The 14,766-nt window shown below is 38.4% G+C and overlaps 1 protein-coding gene across 4 annotated transcripts in view; it reads left to right on the top strand.

Moving 5' to 3' along the window:
* The window catches only part of dnajc6 (DnaJ (Hsp40) homolog, subfamily C, member 6), a 35,044-nt gene that overhangs the window by 11,784 nt on the left and 8,494 nt on the right, over window positions 1-14,766 (top strand). The window contains exons 4-16 of one of the 4 annotated variants that reach the window (XM_088425766.1): window positions 1,214-1,263; window positions 2,494-2,642; window positions 4,421-4,543; window positions 6,093-6,226; window positions 6,704-6,898; window positions 7,132-7,249; window positions 7,496-7,575; window positions 8,174-8,367; window positions 11,183-11,566; window positions 12,794-12,937; window positions 13,931-14,033; window positions 14,157-14,296; window positions 14,368-14,700. In XM_088425766.1, coding sequence (XP_088281892.1) covers window positions 1,214-1,263; window positions 2,494-2,642; window positions 4,421-4,543; window positions 6,093-6,226; window positions 6,704-6,898; window positions 7,132-7,249; window positions 7,496-7,575; window positions 8,174-8,367; window positions 11,183-11,566; window positions 12,794-12,937; window positions 13,931-14,033; window positions 14,157-14,296; window positions 14,368-14,700 — 2,147 coding nt within the window. The remainder of the gene's footprint in view (window positions 1-1,213; window positions 1,264-2,493; window positions 2,643-4,420; window positions 4,544-6,092; window positions 6,227-6,703; window positions 6,899-7,131; window positions 7,250-7,495; window positions 7,576-8,173; window positions 8,368-11,182; window positions 11,567-12,793; window positions 12,938-13,930; window positions 14,034-14,156; window positions 14,297-14,367; window positions 14,701-14,766) is intronic. The other 3 variants (XM_088425764.1, XM_088425765.1, XM_088425767.1) reach the window with 3 other exon arrangements.

The following is a 14,766-nucleotide window of genomic DNA, read 5'->3' as shown; positions in this document are numbered from 1 at the left end:
TATAAAAAACCAGACCCAAAAACATTCAGCTTGTTACTCCCAAATCCCTGTCCTCATTTTAGGTATGAGTGGAAATACCCTTAGCACACACTGCTTCATGCCAACCGTTTAGAAACTCAGAAACACACACACACACACACACACACACACACATACATATAAACATTAAATTACTATTTTCAGTAACAAATATAAAATTCAGTCACTTGAATCAATGCCGCAAGACGTCAACAGATGTTATGATCTCAACAGATTTCTCAGCCCTACAAGCATTAACACTTACTTCAACCAATGTGGTAAATTAATAAATTAATTGCTTCTCAATCATTGCATGTTTTAGCAGGCCTATGCGTTTCCCTTTCACAGTAAAGGTATTTTACATCATCGGAAAGAGACACTAGGGAGCTGAAATTTCACCCAGATGGTGACGGTACTGTACTGTAGTATGTCAAAGTTCAACATGGGATGACAATTAAGTTATCACACATCCAGGAGTGTGCCTTCCTTTTCTAAAATCCTGTGAGAATGATGTGGAAGAAGATAACCCCAAAATGATCAAAATACTGCACAAGGCTTAAATAAAGTTGCCACTGGTTAGAAATGTAAACAAGAGCAGTGTGGTCTAGAAGCAGCAGTCTGGCGCAACGTGGTCCACAAAGGGGGTCTCTGTTTTTCAAATAATGCACATACATTTCCTCCAGTGTTGACTCAAAAGGTCTTACCATGAAGATGGCTGCCTTGACCTGCACTTTCTATTCCTATTGTTTCTCCTTTATAGCCCTGCCTGTCTGTTTGCTGTCTGGCGCTATCCTCTCGATGACTAAATTATTCATCGGCTCATTGTGCTAAATGGCCAGTGCACTGCTGTTATGCAGAAGGGTGCATTTCATTGTGCTTATGTGTGATGCACACTTATTCAGTGCATGTAAAAGTACAATATGCGAATGGGAGGTATGAACAGTGAGGGGGGGTGCACTGCTAAAGTAACCAACAGAAAGCTTAGAGAATAAGGAAATGGAAAGATCCTTTCACCAATCCGATTTAGACTGCTTAGTTTCTTCATTATCACAGAGAGGCTGAACCTTAAGCTGATCACATACATTCACAACTGTTGACTTAAGAAATGCCCCCCTCCCCGAAAGAGATTTGAACTTTGCCTTTCTCTTTGAAAATCTTCAAAATCGTCCTTAATAGGGGATGTTCTATGTTGCAGGTACACTAAAGGGGAGCTTGACATAGCCTACATCACGTCACGAATCATAGGTAACTATGCATCCATGAGTATGCCTGAATATCACTTGAATCATTTGAAGCAGATACCTTTAAGCCCCAAATGAATCTAACTCTGCCCAACTCAAGAGGAATAAATGTACTTAACTCACATTGAGTATGAATCCTAAATTTGTAAGGAGTGTTTGCAACATTTAATATTGTGCTACAGACCAGATGTCATAAATTTGGTGCCACTTTTATGCCTGCTCAAAAATATCTCACCAGTGACGGAACATTATAATTATGCTAACAAGTTATTATGTCAAGTTATTTTTTCAATTGCTAACTACTTTAAAATTACAGTTAAAACAAAGCATCGTCCTCTCCCATTCTGACTCTCTCAAATGTGGGGTGTTCTCAAGTTTACTTTAGCAAAGTATTTTGCTATGGCTCGCTAAATTAGCATCTTTTGTTAGCAGTGGCTACAGCTGGGTGCTTTGCATTTTCTGTATGTGGTAGGCTAAATGTGAGCTACTTCAATGGTAAGCAAACTCCTTCTTACAAAAACTACAAATCACTCTGACTTTCTCCAGGCTGCTTTGGGGCTTTTTTTTTTTTTTTTTTTAAGTAAAATGTACGATTTATCGGGCTGACAAGTCTCACATACTCCTTCATTTTCATTTCTACCATCTGCTCTCCGACCAACAAGACGAGTCTATCAGGTCTATCAGGTTATGTCAAGCACAATGACAGCCAATCAGTGTTCGCTTCAGGGTGTGATTGACCTTTGTTTCCAATCCCGAACAACCCAAGCACAAGAAGCCCGATGCATAAAAACAGATCTAATATGCATGCAGAAAAATGAGATTAAAAATTAGATCAATGGTTCAATTAGGGCCGCAATTAATTGATCACAAATACACCGCTATTAATCTGACACCGTAATTATATTTTTTAGGAAATGTTATAAAAGTGATCATTTGAAATTTGACCACAGGCAGGAGGCATTCATAATTTTTTTAATTGTTAATTCTTCTGTGTTTCAAAGTCTCATTCTGCAATACTAGCGAAAATAAAGGCCACAACTGAAAATAGGTTTACGTTAACAACTCTCAATTTATGTACAATTAATTGATTCTTGGTATTGTCATTCATTTATTGTGTTTTATGTCAGCTCTTTATTATGTATACCCCTCTGTGTTACATCTGCCATTGTTTTGAAACGCTTGAGAAATAATTACGGAAAGTTGAATCAAATATGGACCCTATGTCATTTTATAGTGATGACCTACCCAGCAGAGTCTGTGCAGATTGGCTACCAGAACCACGTGGAGGACATCCGATCCTTTCTTGACAGTCGCCACGCTGACCACTATACTGTCTTCAACCTCTCACAGAGAAACTACCGCGGAGCCAAATTCTCCAACAGGGTACTTCAATTACACCTATACTACATGTATCAACCATTTTGTTTTGACACCTAAATATCTTATTTCTCTTCAATCAGACCTTCATTAATTAAATACTTTTGATAAATGGGTCATATCTTTACAAAGACTTTATTAACACATTATTAATGTTTTGGGCTCGGTGAAAAAAAGTTGACCAAGTTAGGTAATTTGAGTAAGTTGACTAAAGATTAGGGCTGTCCCCATAGTCTTATTGAAACTTACTAGCCCATAGAGCAAGGGTGTCATACTATTTTTTATCGTGGGCCACATTGAAATCATAGTTTTGTCAGAGGGCCAGAATTACTGTAAAGTCAAATACATTTCTGAGTTTATCACACACTTAGCTAGTTTTGAAATCAGAGGTCAGAAAAACTGTTCAGTGGAAAGATTAGGAACATTTTTTTTTTCTTTTTACTCCCAAAACTTTTAAGAGTTCAAGACAACTTGCAAGTTTGTTGTTTTAGCCAGAAACCTGAAATCTAATCAGCATTTCATGGGCCACATACAATCATGGCCTTGAGTTTGACGCAAGTGCTATAGATTATTTGATGGAATAACTGTAACGCCCACCGCACCTCCAAAAAGTTGTTAATTCATTATTATTTTCAATGTGAGTTGAAGTCAGTGGCTATAACTCAACCCAACTTTATTTATATAGCACTTTAAAACAGCCATTGCTTCTTACAAACTGATGTACATCTGATGAAATTGGTCATGCGGTGAAAATGAAACTGTTAAGTTGACACAAATGTAACCAATAAACAAATCAATAATTAATAATCAATACAGATAATATAAAGGAAACACAAAACAAAATACAAAAGTGGTGAGCCTCATATTGAATCAAAAGCCAAAAATAGAAATAAAACAGAAGGAAACTAACAGGAAGCTGTTGACCTTACTGTAGCTAACAGGCAGCTCCACTCTTAGGTTTAATCAAGGAATATTGTTGAAGCATTATCTGTAAGTAACTTAAATACACTTTTAAATGTGTAATCTACATATGAAATTAAGTGGGAAGTAAAATATAGTGTCTTAAAATATAATTGCTAGAGAGATAATGCGAATTGAAATTGCCAACCGTTTAGCATAGACAAATTTTGTTGGTATCTAATAATGCACGTGTAGACAATAATTAACAATGAGTCAGCACAAGCCAATCTTTCTATCTTATCAAAATGTAGAAACTTCCAAAAGAAAAAAAATGTTGCCCTGTAATACAGATTTGCTTGTGTGATTTGTTAAAATCATTCTTGTTTGGTTGTGTCAATGCAAATCTAAATAAATGTACTGTTAATTTACAGTCTAATACAATATATGAAGATGCATCTAAGCAGTTGCTTGCACAATACTGAGTAATTCAAACCTCTGTTTTAACTGTCCATATTTTGAACCAGAGGATTCAAATGAAAGAAGTATTGTACATAAAACAGCCAGCCTCCAGCGTCTACTAAAGCTGCAAGGCAGTTGTGGCGTTAACATGGCCTAGATAGCTGCCTGTGGAAGTTAGTGGGCCTTTTCAGATGACTCATCATGGCAGCTTGTGTTTGGTATTGCTCTACTGCTGCTGCTATGCTCTTCAAGTTTTCCTCTTTCCTCTTGCCATGTGTTTTGTGTCATCACGACTCGATTACATCTAAAAAAAACAACAACAAAAACTCATGTTTGACATTGCCCAATTGTTCTCCTCTTCTCATCTCAACTTTTCACTGTCTGTTCTGCTATCTATACCCTGCTCCTTTCCCCAATTCCTCTAGGTTTCTGAGTGTAATTGGCCTGCTCGCCAGGCTCCCAGCCTCCACAATCTCTTCGCTGTTTGCAAGAACATGCACAACTGGCTAAAACAAAATCCCAAGAATGTGTGTGTCATCACCTGCTCGGTAAGTTAATGCCACATTGTATCAGTAGGTAACTTCAAGTACTTTAGTGACATATTCCTATTACCAGTAACCCATTCATTTCACATAGTGGCTTGGTTTTTAATCCCACATTTTACTTGATGTGCAGGTAACTCTGTAATCCCTAAAAACAACAGTTTGTTTCCTTAATATATGTATGAGGGTTAGAGATAATGTGTTTGGAAAAGTAACACCTAAAGGTCAGGATGCACAAGTTTTCATCCGGGTCTATTAAAAATCATGATTTCATTGTTGATATGTTATGTAATACAAATATGTAATTTCTAGGAAGTTGTCAACCATAGTTATGTTCAAAATTAGGTTGTAATCTATTACAGTGGTTCTCATCTTTGTTTTCAGTGATGTACCCCCTGTGAAATACCTTTTCAGCCAAGTACCCCTTAACCAGTGCAAAGAATTTTTGAGTTAAAAAAAGGACTTAAAACATGCATTAGTGTTTGATTTTTTCAACTTTAGACCCTTTCAAAATTCTTTTATTTCTGTTTGAGTCCTCAAAAAACAATCTACCTAAAGTGTGGTTTTTTGGATCATAGAATAAATCTGTTATAAAAAAGAAGTAACTTAATTATTAATAAATATTTTTCCACAAAAAAAGAATCAATAATGTCAGACCTTGTCTCAAAAATAAATATCTATAAATAAATATTCGTCCACAGAAAATTATTAAACATAAAGCGTCCTTTTTGGGGTGACAGAAGAAATCTTCCCCAAAAATAAATAATTAACTTAATTATTAATAACAATTTTTCCCCCAAAAATAATCAACATAAAGTGTCTGTCATACCTGTTCTCAAGAAGAAATACTTATAAATACATATTTGTTCACAGAAAAATGTTCAACTTTAAGTGTCTTCTTTTGGAATCATAGTAGAAATGTGTTCATAAAAATAAATCATTAATTTGACAGGTAACGGGAGGTGGCCATGACATATTAGATTCAACCAGTATGGGGGAGAATCAGGGTTTTTTTTAAATCATGAAATTGAATAACCTAAAATTTGTTTTATGAACTTATATTTTCCTCAAACAATGAATTAATTCAATTATTATTTTGAAAGATTTTTGCTTGTTTGTTTGTTTGTTTGTTTGTTTTATTTAAAATCTCAAGTACGCCCTGAAGTTCCTTCAAGTACCCTAGGGGTACCCGTTTAAAAACCACTGATCTATTCAATCCGATGATTTTCGAACCTACTGGAGAATGTTCGTTGCAGTTACTGAGTCCATCCACGAGGGGGACCCTAAGTGACGTTAGTAGAGGCAGCCAACAGGCTACAGCTACACCATAGTATAGGGAGTTACAGCATCATTCTGCTTTGGCAAGCAACGTTTCAATTCAAAATAGTGTTTTGTTTTTTTTTCTAACGTACACAAACATGTGGCAGGCAATTTCTTTTATTGACCTGTTAGTTACACAATTTCATGTTTGTTTGTTTTTTTTTCAGACATGCTGCTTCGTGCTTCCAGAGTTGTAACTTGTGTCATGACGAGTCCTTGCTTTATGCTTTTTTAGGATGGCCGTGCACCTTCAGGTGTCTTGGTTTGTGCCATGTTTTGCTTCTGCCACCTCTTCAACAATCCAGTTCCTGCCATGCAACTCCTCAGCGCCAAGAGACCAGGCTCGGGCCTCTGGCCTTCACATCGCAGGTTTGCATTCTTGATGTAGCATGACGTGTGTCACAGATTGAATTTTAATTGATCTAGTGTGAGATGAGGCTTGGCGAGGGTCACCACCACTGTTTTGATATGATTGTGAAGTACTACCAGTTTGGTGTACACTTCTTGTATTCTTATTATTACGAGAATAACTTTCCAAGCTTTAAATTTGGATTTATCAATTGAATGAGTGCATGTTAAATGCACCAACCTATTTAATTGGTATAAATTAACTATATCTGTAACATTTTGTAAAATCGTAGGGGTACCGATCAATGGCACTCTATTGAACCAGACATAGAAAACATGTATGACGGCCATCTTGAATTAACTGCTCAGGACTCGTCTGTGTGCCTTTTTTTTTTTTTTTTTAATTAAATAAGAAGTTTTGAAGATTTGAAGAAATGCATTTTGGGATATGTTTTTTGACTAGTCTACAGTCATTCAGAGGACCTTGTCCCCTGGCAGGTACATTGGTTATGTATGCAGCATGGTGTCAGAGAAGCCCAGTCTACCCCACAGCAAGCCTCTCATCATCAAGGCCCTCACCATGAGTCCGGTTCCTTGCTTCAATAAGCAACGCAGTGGCTGTCGGCCTTTCTGTGATGTTCTCATTGGAGAGACCAAAATCTTCACTACAGCACAAGAGTATGAGAGGATGAGGTACAGCCACATAACACCTCAAATTTTCAATATTATAAGTACATAAACTTCTGCAAAGGAATGTTTCAATCTGACAAAAAGTTTATTCGACCTGAAAGCTTTGAAAAATTGTGACTTACAATATCTGTGTTGTTGAGGACCAAGCTAAATAGTTAATATTTATGTTTATGCATATGAAACATTGTCTTTGAGGCTTGGAAAGCTCCATGTGCTAATTTTATCTGTATGTCTAGAGAGCACCGGGTTCAAGAGGGGAAAGTGGTTTTCTCTCTGGGTGTCAGCGTGCAAGGAGATGTCGTAGTTTCTGTCTATCACATGAGGTCCACCATCGGGGGACGCCTGCAAGCCAAGGTACATACACATACATTGACTTCCTTTTTTCTGCTAATGCCTATCTCCCCCGAAATACATCTTTCCAAGTGTCAATTTGAAAATTTGATATTGGGATGTCATTTTTAATCATTTGGATTATTGTGCTTTCGGAAATGTTAAGCATTAGATCAATCCAATATCAATTCAACTACAAATGTTTTAACCCAAATGCAAGATGGTATTTAAAACTCAGTTGTTGAAAGTAACATTTTCTTCCCTCTTCAGGTGTCCAACACACAAATTTTTCAGTTTCAGTTTCACACTGGCTTCATTGCTCCTGGAACCACTATGTTAAAATTTAACAAGTAAGTCTTTTTTTTTTTTTTTTTTTCAAACATACCAAGTCGGTTGAAATGATAACTTAATGAAGTAATTTACTTAATTTGATTGTAAAAGATCCATCTTTACTAGGCAGGCAGTGAATAAATATTGACAGCTGTATGAGTCAAAAATTCATGCAACTCATTCACTTCCAATTGATGACTATAGACATCAAATAGCCATTTTTTAATAGGGCTGGAAATGAATGAGTTCACTTTTCCCTGGCATTAACCACAAAAGTTAAAGATCCATTTTAATTGTCATCATCATATATCTGGTGACCCAAGATCACATGATCTAGCAACGTGTAAAATTGGTGGACCTGCCAGGACACCTCACTGCTCGTGGTCTATTAGTGCTGCTGTTACTGAGATTTTTACAAGAAATGTACGTGTTATTTCATTATTATCAACATTCTTTACGTTGTGTGTGTATTCATAAAAGTGGTTTACAAGTCTTTGAAAATACCATGAAGGCTGAAACAGGAGTTGAGAATGACATTTCAATACTTAAAATTCAAAAATCTTTAGTTTAGCTTGGTTAACAAATACTTTTTATGGCATGCCTCACTTTTCCTGTCAGACCAGAGCTGGACGCGTGTGACTCTCCAGACAAGTATCCCCAGCTGTTCCATGTGATATTGGATGTGGAGGTGGAGAGCTTAGACAAGCAGAAAGACCTCACGCCGCCTTGGGAACAGTTCCCATCGAAAGACCTGAGTCCCAATGTGCTTTTCACCTGCCATCAGGAACATGAGGATGCTCTTGCCATTGCTGGTACTTGTCCTACACATGACACCATAGTGGCACACTCCCACCCAAAAACAAATCAGGAATTTACTGACATATTATATAATACTGTAGTTTACTCCAAATGTTGATTCAGTGGAACAATGTGTGTCAGACAGCTGGGGGAAAAGGTCATGAGAATTTTCAAAATACTGATATTGCATACAAACTACATCACCCAAAGTTGGGAAGTTGTGTAAAATGTAAAAAAAAACAAAAAAACAACCAAACAAAAAAAACAATACAGAGGTTTTGAAATCCATTCAATCTATATTAAGTTGCTTAGACTACATTTACAACATATTTAATTTGACTCATTCTGAATTTGATGCCCGCAACACATTTCAATAAAAGCTTGGAAGAGAGGCATGTTCAGTACTGTCTTACATCACCTTTCCTTTTAACACAATTTAAAATATGTTGTATTGTTGAAGTTGAAATTTTGCAGGTTTGAATTCTTTCCCATTCTTGCTTGATGTACAACTTCAGTTGCTGAACCGTCTGGGTCTCTGTTGTCCCATTTTGTGCTTGGTCATGTGCCACACATTTTTAATGGGAGACAGGTCTGCATTACAGGCGGGCCATTCTAATACTCACATTGCTTTTCTTATATTGCACTACGTGTAGAATGTGGCTCGTGATTGTCTTGATGAGGGAGGCAGGGACATCTCTGAAAACGATGCTGCGGAAGCATATGTCACTTCAAAAGCTGTGTGTAGCTCTCAGCAATAATGGTGCTTCCACAGATGTGCTGAAATTACTCATGCGACACAGTCCCACACCATCACAGATGCTTGCTTTTGAACTTTGTGCTGATAACAAACAAGGTGGTCCTTCGCATGATCACATTGTATGGAATCATGAATTTCATCAAAAAAATTATAAATTGTTCAGGCGACATGCTTTTACACGTGTCATAAAATCCTTAAGTTGCTTGCATCTGTACATTGAGAATTACTGCGCTTAGATTGTTGGACTATTTGCGCACACATTTGTTCTTAATTTGGTGAACTTAATGCATCATTGCTTGTAAACAACTGCGCCACCCTTTTAGACATAGTCACAACACTCACCTGTTTCCAATTACTATAACCTGTTCATCTGGTGTGTGTGCTTGGAGCAGTTCTCATTACCAGTCTTTTGTTTGTTGATCCAGTCCCATCCAAGAATTTGTTGCAGGCATCAAACTAATAAGTAAAACAGAGCATAAACTTCTTGTCTTTCTGGTGTTTTCAATTTTGTAACTTGTGCGCTAAAACGAGTGCCTTTCAAAAACGTGTACTGTATTATTTTTTAAAAATATGCCTCTGTAAAAACAGTGAAGGTTTAGCAACTCCTTTCGTCCTGTATTTTTGCAAGCTGTCACAAATCACCAACCAAATCTGTATTTTTAAACGTACACCAGTGTACATCTTCACAAACTGCTTACAGTCATTGAATAAGATTTGTTGATATGTTCAAATGTTTTCTGTGCTGATATGATGCTGTAGAATTTACACAGCATAGATTATTTATTTAACAAAACTCACTAAGTCACTTTTATTTTTGCTCCTACAAGATGAGATGGAAGGCTTGGATTTGGAGGGTAAGACATCAGACTAGAGCGCTGACATTTTGCACAAAACTTTAGTCAAGCTGAACAAAGGCCATTCAATTTGATCACGATATATTTGTATTCATATTGCATTTATATTATTGATTGAACTACCATAAACATATTTAACTGGTGGTATTAAGTGGTGCTAAATATACATTGATTGCATTGAATGAAGCCTCATCATTGTTCCTCAGTGAGACATACTTTTGGCAGAAAAAATTGCTCTAATCCCTCTAATACAAACAACCATTGTAAATACATGACTTTATATCTTAATCGAAGCAGTTGTTTTCAGGAGCCCAAAATCTTGAAGAACGGACACCATTCTTACACTTTGTCATCTAAATCTGACTAAATCTGCCATTGTGAAGTACAAATTATTCAGATAAGTAGATGAATCCGACACCTACGTAGTTAACAATATAGATACAATGGGTAATCAATGAGCGCTTAGCACGTACACGTCAAAGTTTAGAGGTCTCAAGTTCAATTCCGACTCAGGCCTTCCTGCGTGGGGTTCGCAGTTCAGAGTGTTCCCCGCCTACTGCCCTGAGACAGCTTAGATAGGCTTCAGCAGGCCCCTGATGCTAGTGAGAATAAGCTTTTTAGAAAATAAATGAATGAATCATTTATGTACTGTAATTAAAAAAAATAAAATTTATGAATACAGCACTGTACTTGACATTTCAGCTTCTCAGCAGCAAATACTCTCCCATTACTGTTTTTTCTCCACCATGTCAATATTTTTGCTGAATTCCTGACGTTACGGACCAAACCAATAAAAGAGTCTTAATTCATTAAGTTTTGCACATTTTTTTTTCCTGCTCAATTCAAAATTATGTGGTTTTAAAATAGAGATGCAAATTAAGCTTTAAAAATCTGAAATGACAAGCTCAGAGATTATAAGCAATTGTTAGTTGCATGCCTAGTTGACAATCTTCGGCACCCAGAATTTTAGATTGTTGTACCTTTTGAGTGATGCATTAGATGACGCTTGTAAACGTTTAGATCTGCATTAGTTTACCCCTTATCCTTGATTTCGTTCTTGACCCTTTTTTCTCATACCTAGTATGTTACTTTGCCTAATTTCCTTAAGTGTATTACCCCTCCATAGCACCTGTTTTCCACCAAACTATATTCCATGTATGAATGAATAATGTTTCTCATTATCTGTATTCTTCCATTCTTCTCTAAATGATCTTACAGAGCCGAGCAGGACACCCGGAGGCCTCGACGGTCGAGGTCGAGGCCACGGTGACGAGAGCGAGCCCTCTGACGACGACATGATCTCTCTCTCCAGCCAGCGAAGCAGCACCAGCACAGCGCCCCAAAAAGTGGATCGGCATTCTCCGGCGCCGGTGGAGCCCGAACCGCCTGGAGAAGTAGATCTTCTCGGCTTGGATGGTGACGAGATCAAGCAGTCGCCTCCCGTGACTCAGCCTACATCTACTGCATCTGCAAACACTGACCTCCTGGGGGATTTGTTTGGGGCTCCGCCCCAGCCAACCAGCATGCCGTCATCCAACCACTCCACTCCGCATAAAACCGTACAGAGTTCTGCCTCGCCCTGTGCATCCCCTGGCCCACCAGGTGAGGACTGCAAGTCACAGTACTCAAGCAAAAAAGTATTTTTGTCTTCGTAGTTACACTGAGCTAATTAAATGTGTAATGTTGAAAAAATATCTTTCATGGGGCTATTACTGTAAGTCTATGTACTGTATGTATTACGCCTATGTTGACCAGTGTCAACAGCGCTCTCTGTTGTTAAAAGTGTTAACTACTTAAAGCTACTACATAAACTGAGAAGACATGAGGTGCACAATCCAATGTGGTCTTTGCAGTTGTCATTGACTGGATTTTGTTTTAAGTAACTAAAAACGATTAGTCTTTTGGGGTGAACATCAAGTACACATTTTTGTCATTTCAAGTTTAGGTCTGCAGTAGACGCTACTTTACTGCAACTCTCTACAAACTTCAGGAAAAAGTCTATGGACATTATCAAATAATGTATAGATCATTTAATAATGAATGATGTAATTTGGTAAAAACTAGGATTGTCCCAATAACATTTTTTGTATCCAAGTCCTAAGCCCGAGTCACCAGATTTTAATGATCTGCCTTTACTGGGTCTCTATCCGATACTTCAACCATGTATTGAGGAGGAGGAAAAAATGCACGGAAATTGTCTTAATTAAAAAAAGAAAAATGCTAAATCCATCCCCAAATGAAACAGTTTATATGGCTGGTAGAGCAGCAGTTTAAACCAAATAAAATATTTAAATCTAATTCTTATTTGAGGTTTGCCCCCAACACAATGAAATGCTCAATTTACATACATTGCAAGTCGCATTGCATTGGCTCTGCTTTCCACCTTAAAATATTTCCATATGTGACACTAGGTGTACGTTAGCTTCAGGCTGTGACAACTGCCATAATCATTATTGTACTAACTTTTGCAGTTTCATATATATTTATTTTTCTTTTGGCAATACTGTACAGTATTTGTATACCTCAGAAATTGTTGTTGTTTTGTAGTTCTTAAAAAAATATTAAGAAACATGAATGGAATCCGGACATGAAAACAATGTTCATTTGCAACGTAACGTGAAAGGAAGTCAGCTAAAAAAAAATATTAAGAAACATGAATGGAATCTGGACATGAAAACAATGTGCATTTGCAAGGTGAAAGGAGGTCAGTCGACAAGCTGCTCCTTGTAGAAGGCATATACAGTCAATATTTGATAGGATTATTTAGCACAACCAACTTGGAACAACTATTATCCTCAATTCTCTTTGACATTTTTATGGACTTGCCAGTTTTTGACCCCTTCGGAGCCGGTCCCGTGCCGAAGCCTCAGGAGATGATGGGTTCATTCCTCGGACCAGGTAACCTGGGAAAGTCGCATCCTTTAATGCATGCTGCACGCTCTACATCACCCACCCTGCAGCCCACAAGCTTTGGTGAGGCATTTCTCAGTTGCATACTGACACACAATATTTTGGACAAGATCAGTACACAACTGATGTCTCTTTCATTCTGCTGCATGTACAGGTGCTAGAACTTTTTAATGCATGTTTATTGCTTTTCAGCATTCGCTAGTAAAGTACAACAATAACAAAAATACAACTGCATACAGTCTTTGTTTTTCAAAAGAATAAAATAAATAAAAATAAAACTAAGTAAAAGAAAAGAAATTCTACCTGAAAATACAAGACTTTTTACATAATACAAAACCTCTATGCATCCACGTTTTTGTTTTGGCGTCATGGTACAGTAAACGAGCCTATCCCACTGCCTATCTCACTGTACTCTCCGCCAGCCAATCAATGGAAAAACATAATAAAACAAATAAACTTAAATAATTCACACTCACAGGGACCAGCGCAAATCTGGAATATCGGCCGATATAAGACTATGCCGGGGCAGGTGTTGTTAATTTTATGAAAGAGCCTAACCTGGTATTTTCTTGGCTAAAACACTATAGGTGTTTTTTTAACCCAAGCTATTTTACACCCAATCAAAGGGGGTCTTCTCTTTCCCTCCGGTTCATGTTTTACACAGAGACGGACAACTATTCATGCCCCCCAGTCACAACCAAGGACAATTTACTACGTCCAGTACACATGCCAAGCATGTTGTTGAAACGTGGGAGGAAGCTAGAGTACCCCAAAAGAATCCATGCGGGCTCGGGGAGAACATTCAAACTCCACACAGGAAAGCTGGAGCGAGGTGGATTTGAACTCAGGTCCATGAACTGTGAGGGATAAGTGCTAACCTCTGCTCCACTGAGCTGCCCACAGGTTTATTGAAACCTCAAAATTGGCCGTGTCTATTTAGCCTACAATTAACTGGGGCCTTGTCCAGGGTGTTTCCCTTAGCTCCCCTGCGTCGGATGAGATGGCTCAAACTCATCTGCAAACCTAATGAGAGTTCAAATTACTTTTCTGGACTAGGACGAAGTTCTCCCGTCCAACCTGCTACTCCAACTGTCAACATTCAACAGCAAAACGTCATGGGAGGCTGGGAATGGAACAGGACAGCCACTACAAGCACAGGTAAACCTGACTCCATAAAAAATTGTCTGGATAAATTACAAGCCAGTGATGAGAGAATGAGACATCTTTAGACACGGTTGTCGACGCTAAAAGAAACTCATGTGTCAATCATGTCTGTTTTTGGAGGGGGAGGCCTGGGAATGGGCAGTCGATCAGCAACTACTAGCCCCACAGGTTCAGTCCACAGCACACCCACCCATCAAAACAAGCCGAACACCTTGGACCCCTTTGCTGACATAGGCAACCTCGGGGGAAGCCTTGGAGGCAAATTATTGCTCATATTCTCAAGTATCTGCATTGCTTTTTCCAAAAACTCATAAAGCTCTTTCCTCCAGGAGGTTCTGGATTCTCCAGCAAGCCCACCACACCAACAGGAACGACCCCTTCCTTTCCTTCCATGGGTTCCCCATCGCGGCCTCCTCCATCTCCTCAGCATGTCGGAGGGTGGCAGCCCCACTCAGGAGCTGGATTTCCTCAATGGCAGCCTAACAGTGGCACAGGAGGCTGGCAGCCACAAGGACAAGCACCCACTCCACAACCAAAACCTAGTCCTAGCCATACATCCATGCCTCACACTTCACCGCAGAACCGACCCAACTATAATGTTAGTTTCTCTGGTGTTGGGGGTGGATCACCCAGTGCTGCGGGCAAAGCGCAGGCCGGAATGGGTGAGAATCTAACTTGACTACTTTGCGTTCAAAAGAGGGAGAAATAAAAGATTTGAAGATATGATA

Source organism: Hippichthys cyanospilos, chromosome 10, assembly GCF_059441005.1.
Source record: "Hippichthys cyanospilos isolate Australia breed blue-spotted pipefish chromosome 10, RoL_Hcya_1.0, whole genome shotgun sequence".
NCBI lineage: Eukaryota > Metazoa > Chordata > Actinopteri > Syngnathiformes > Syngnathidae > Hippichthys > Hippichthys cyanospilos.
This window is presented reverse-complemented; position numbering and strand designations above follow the sequence as displayed.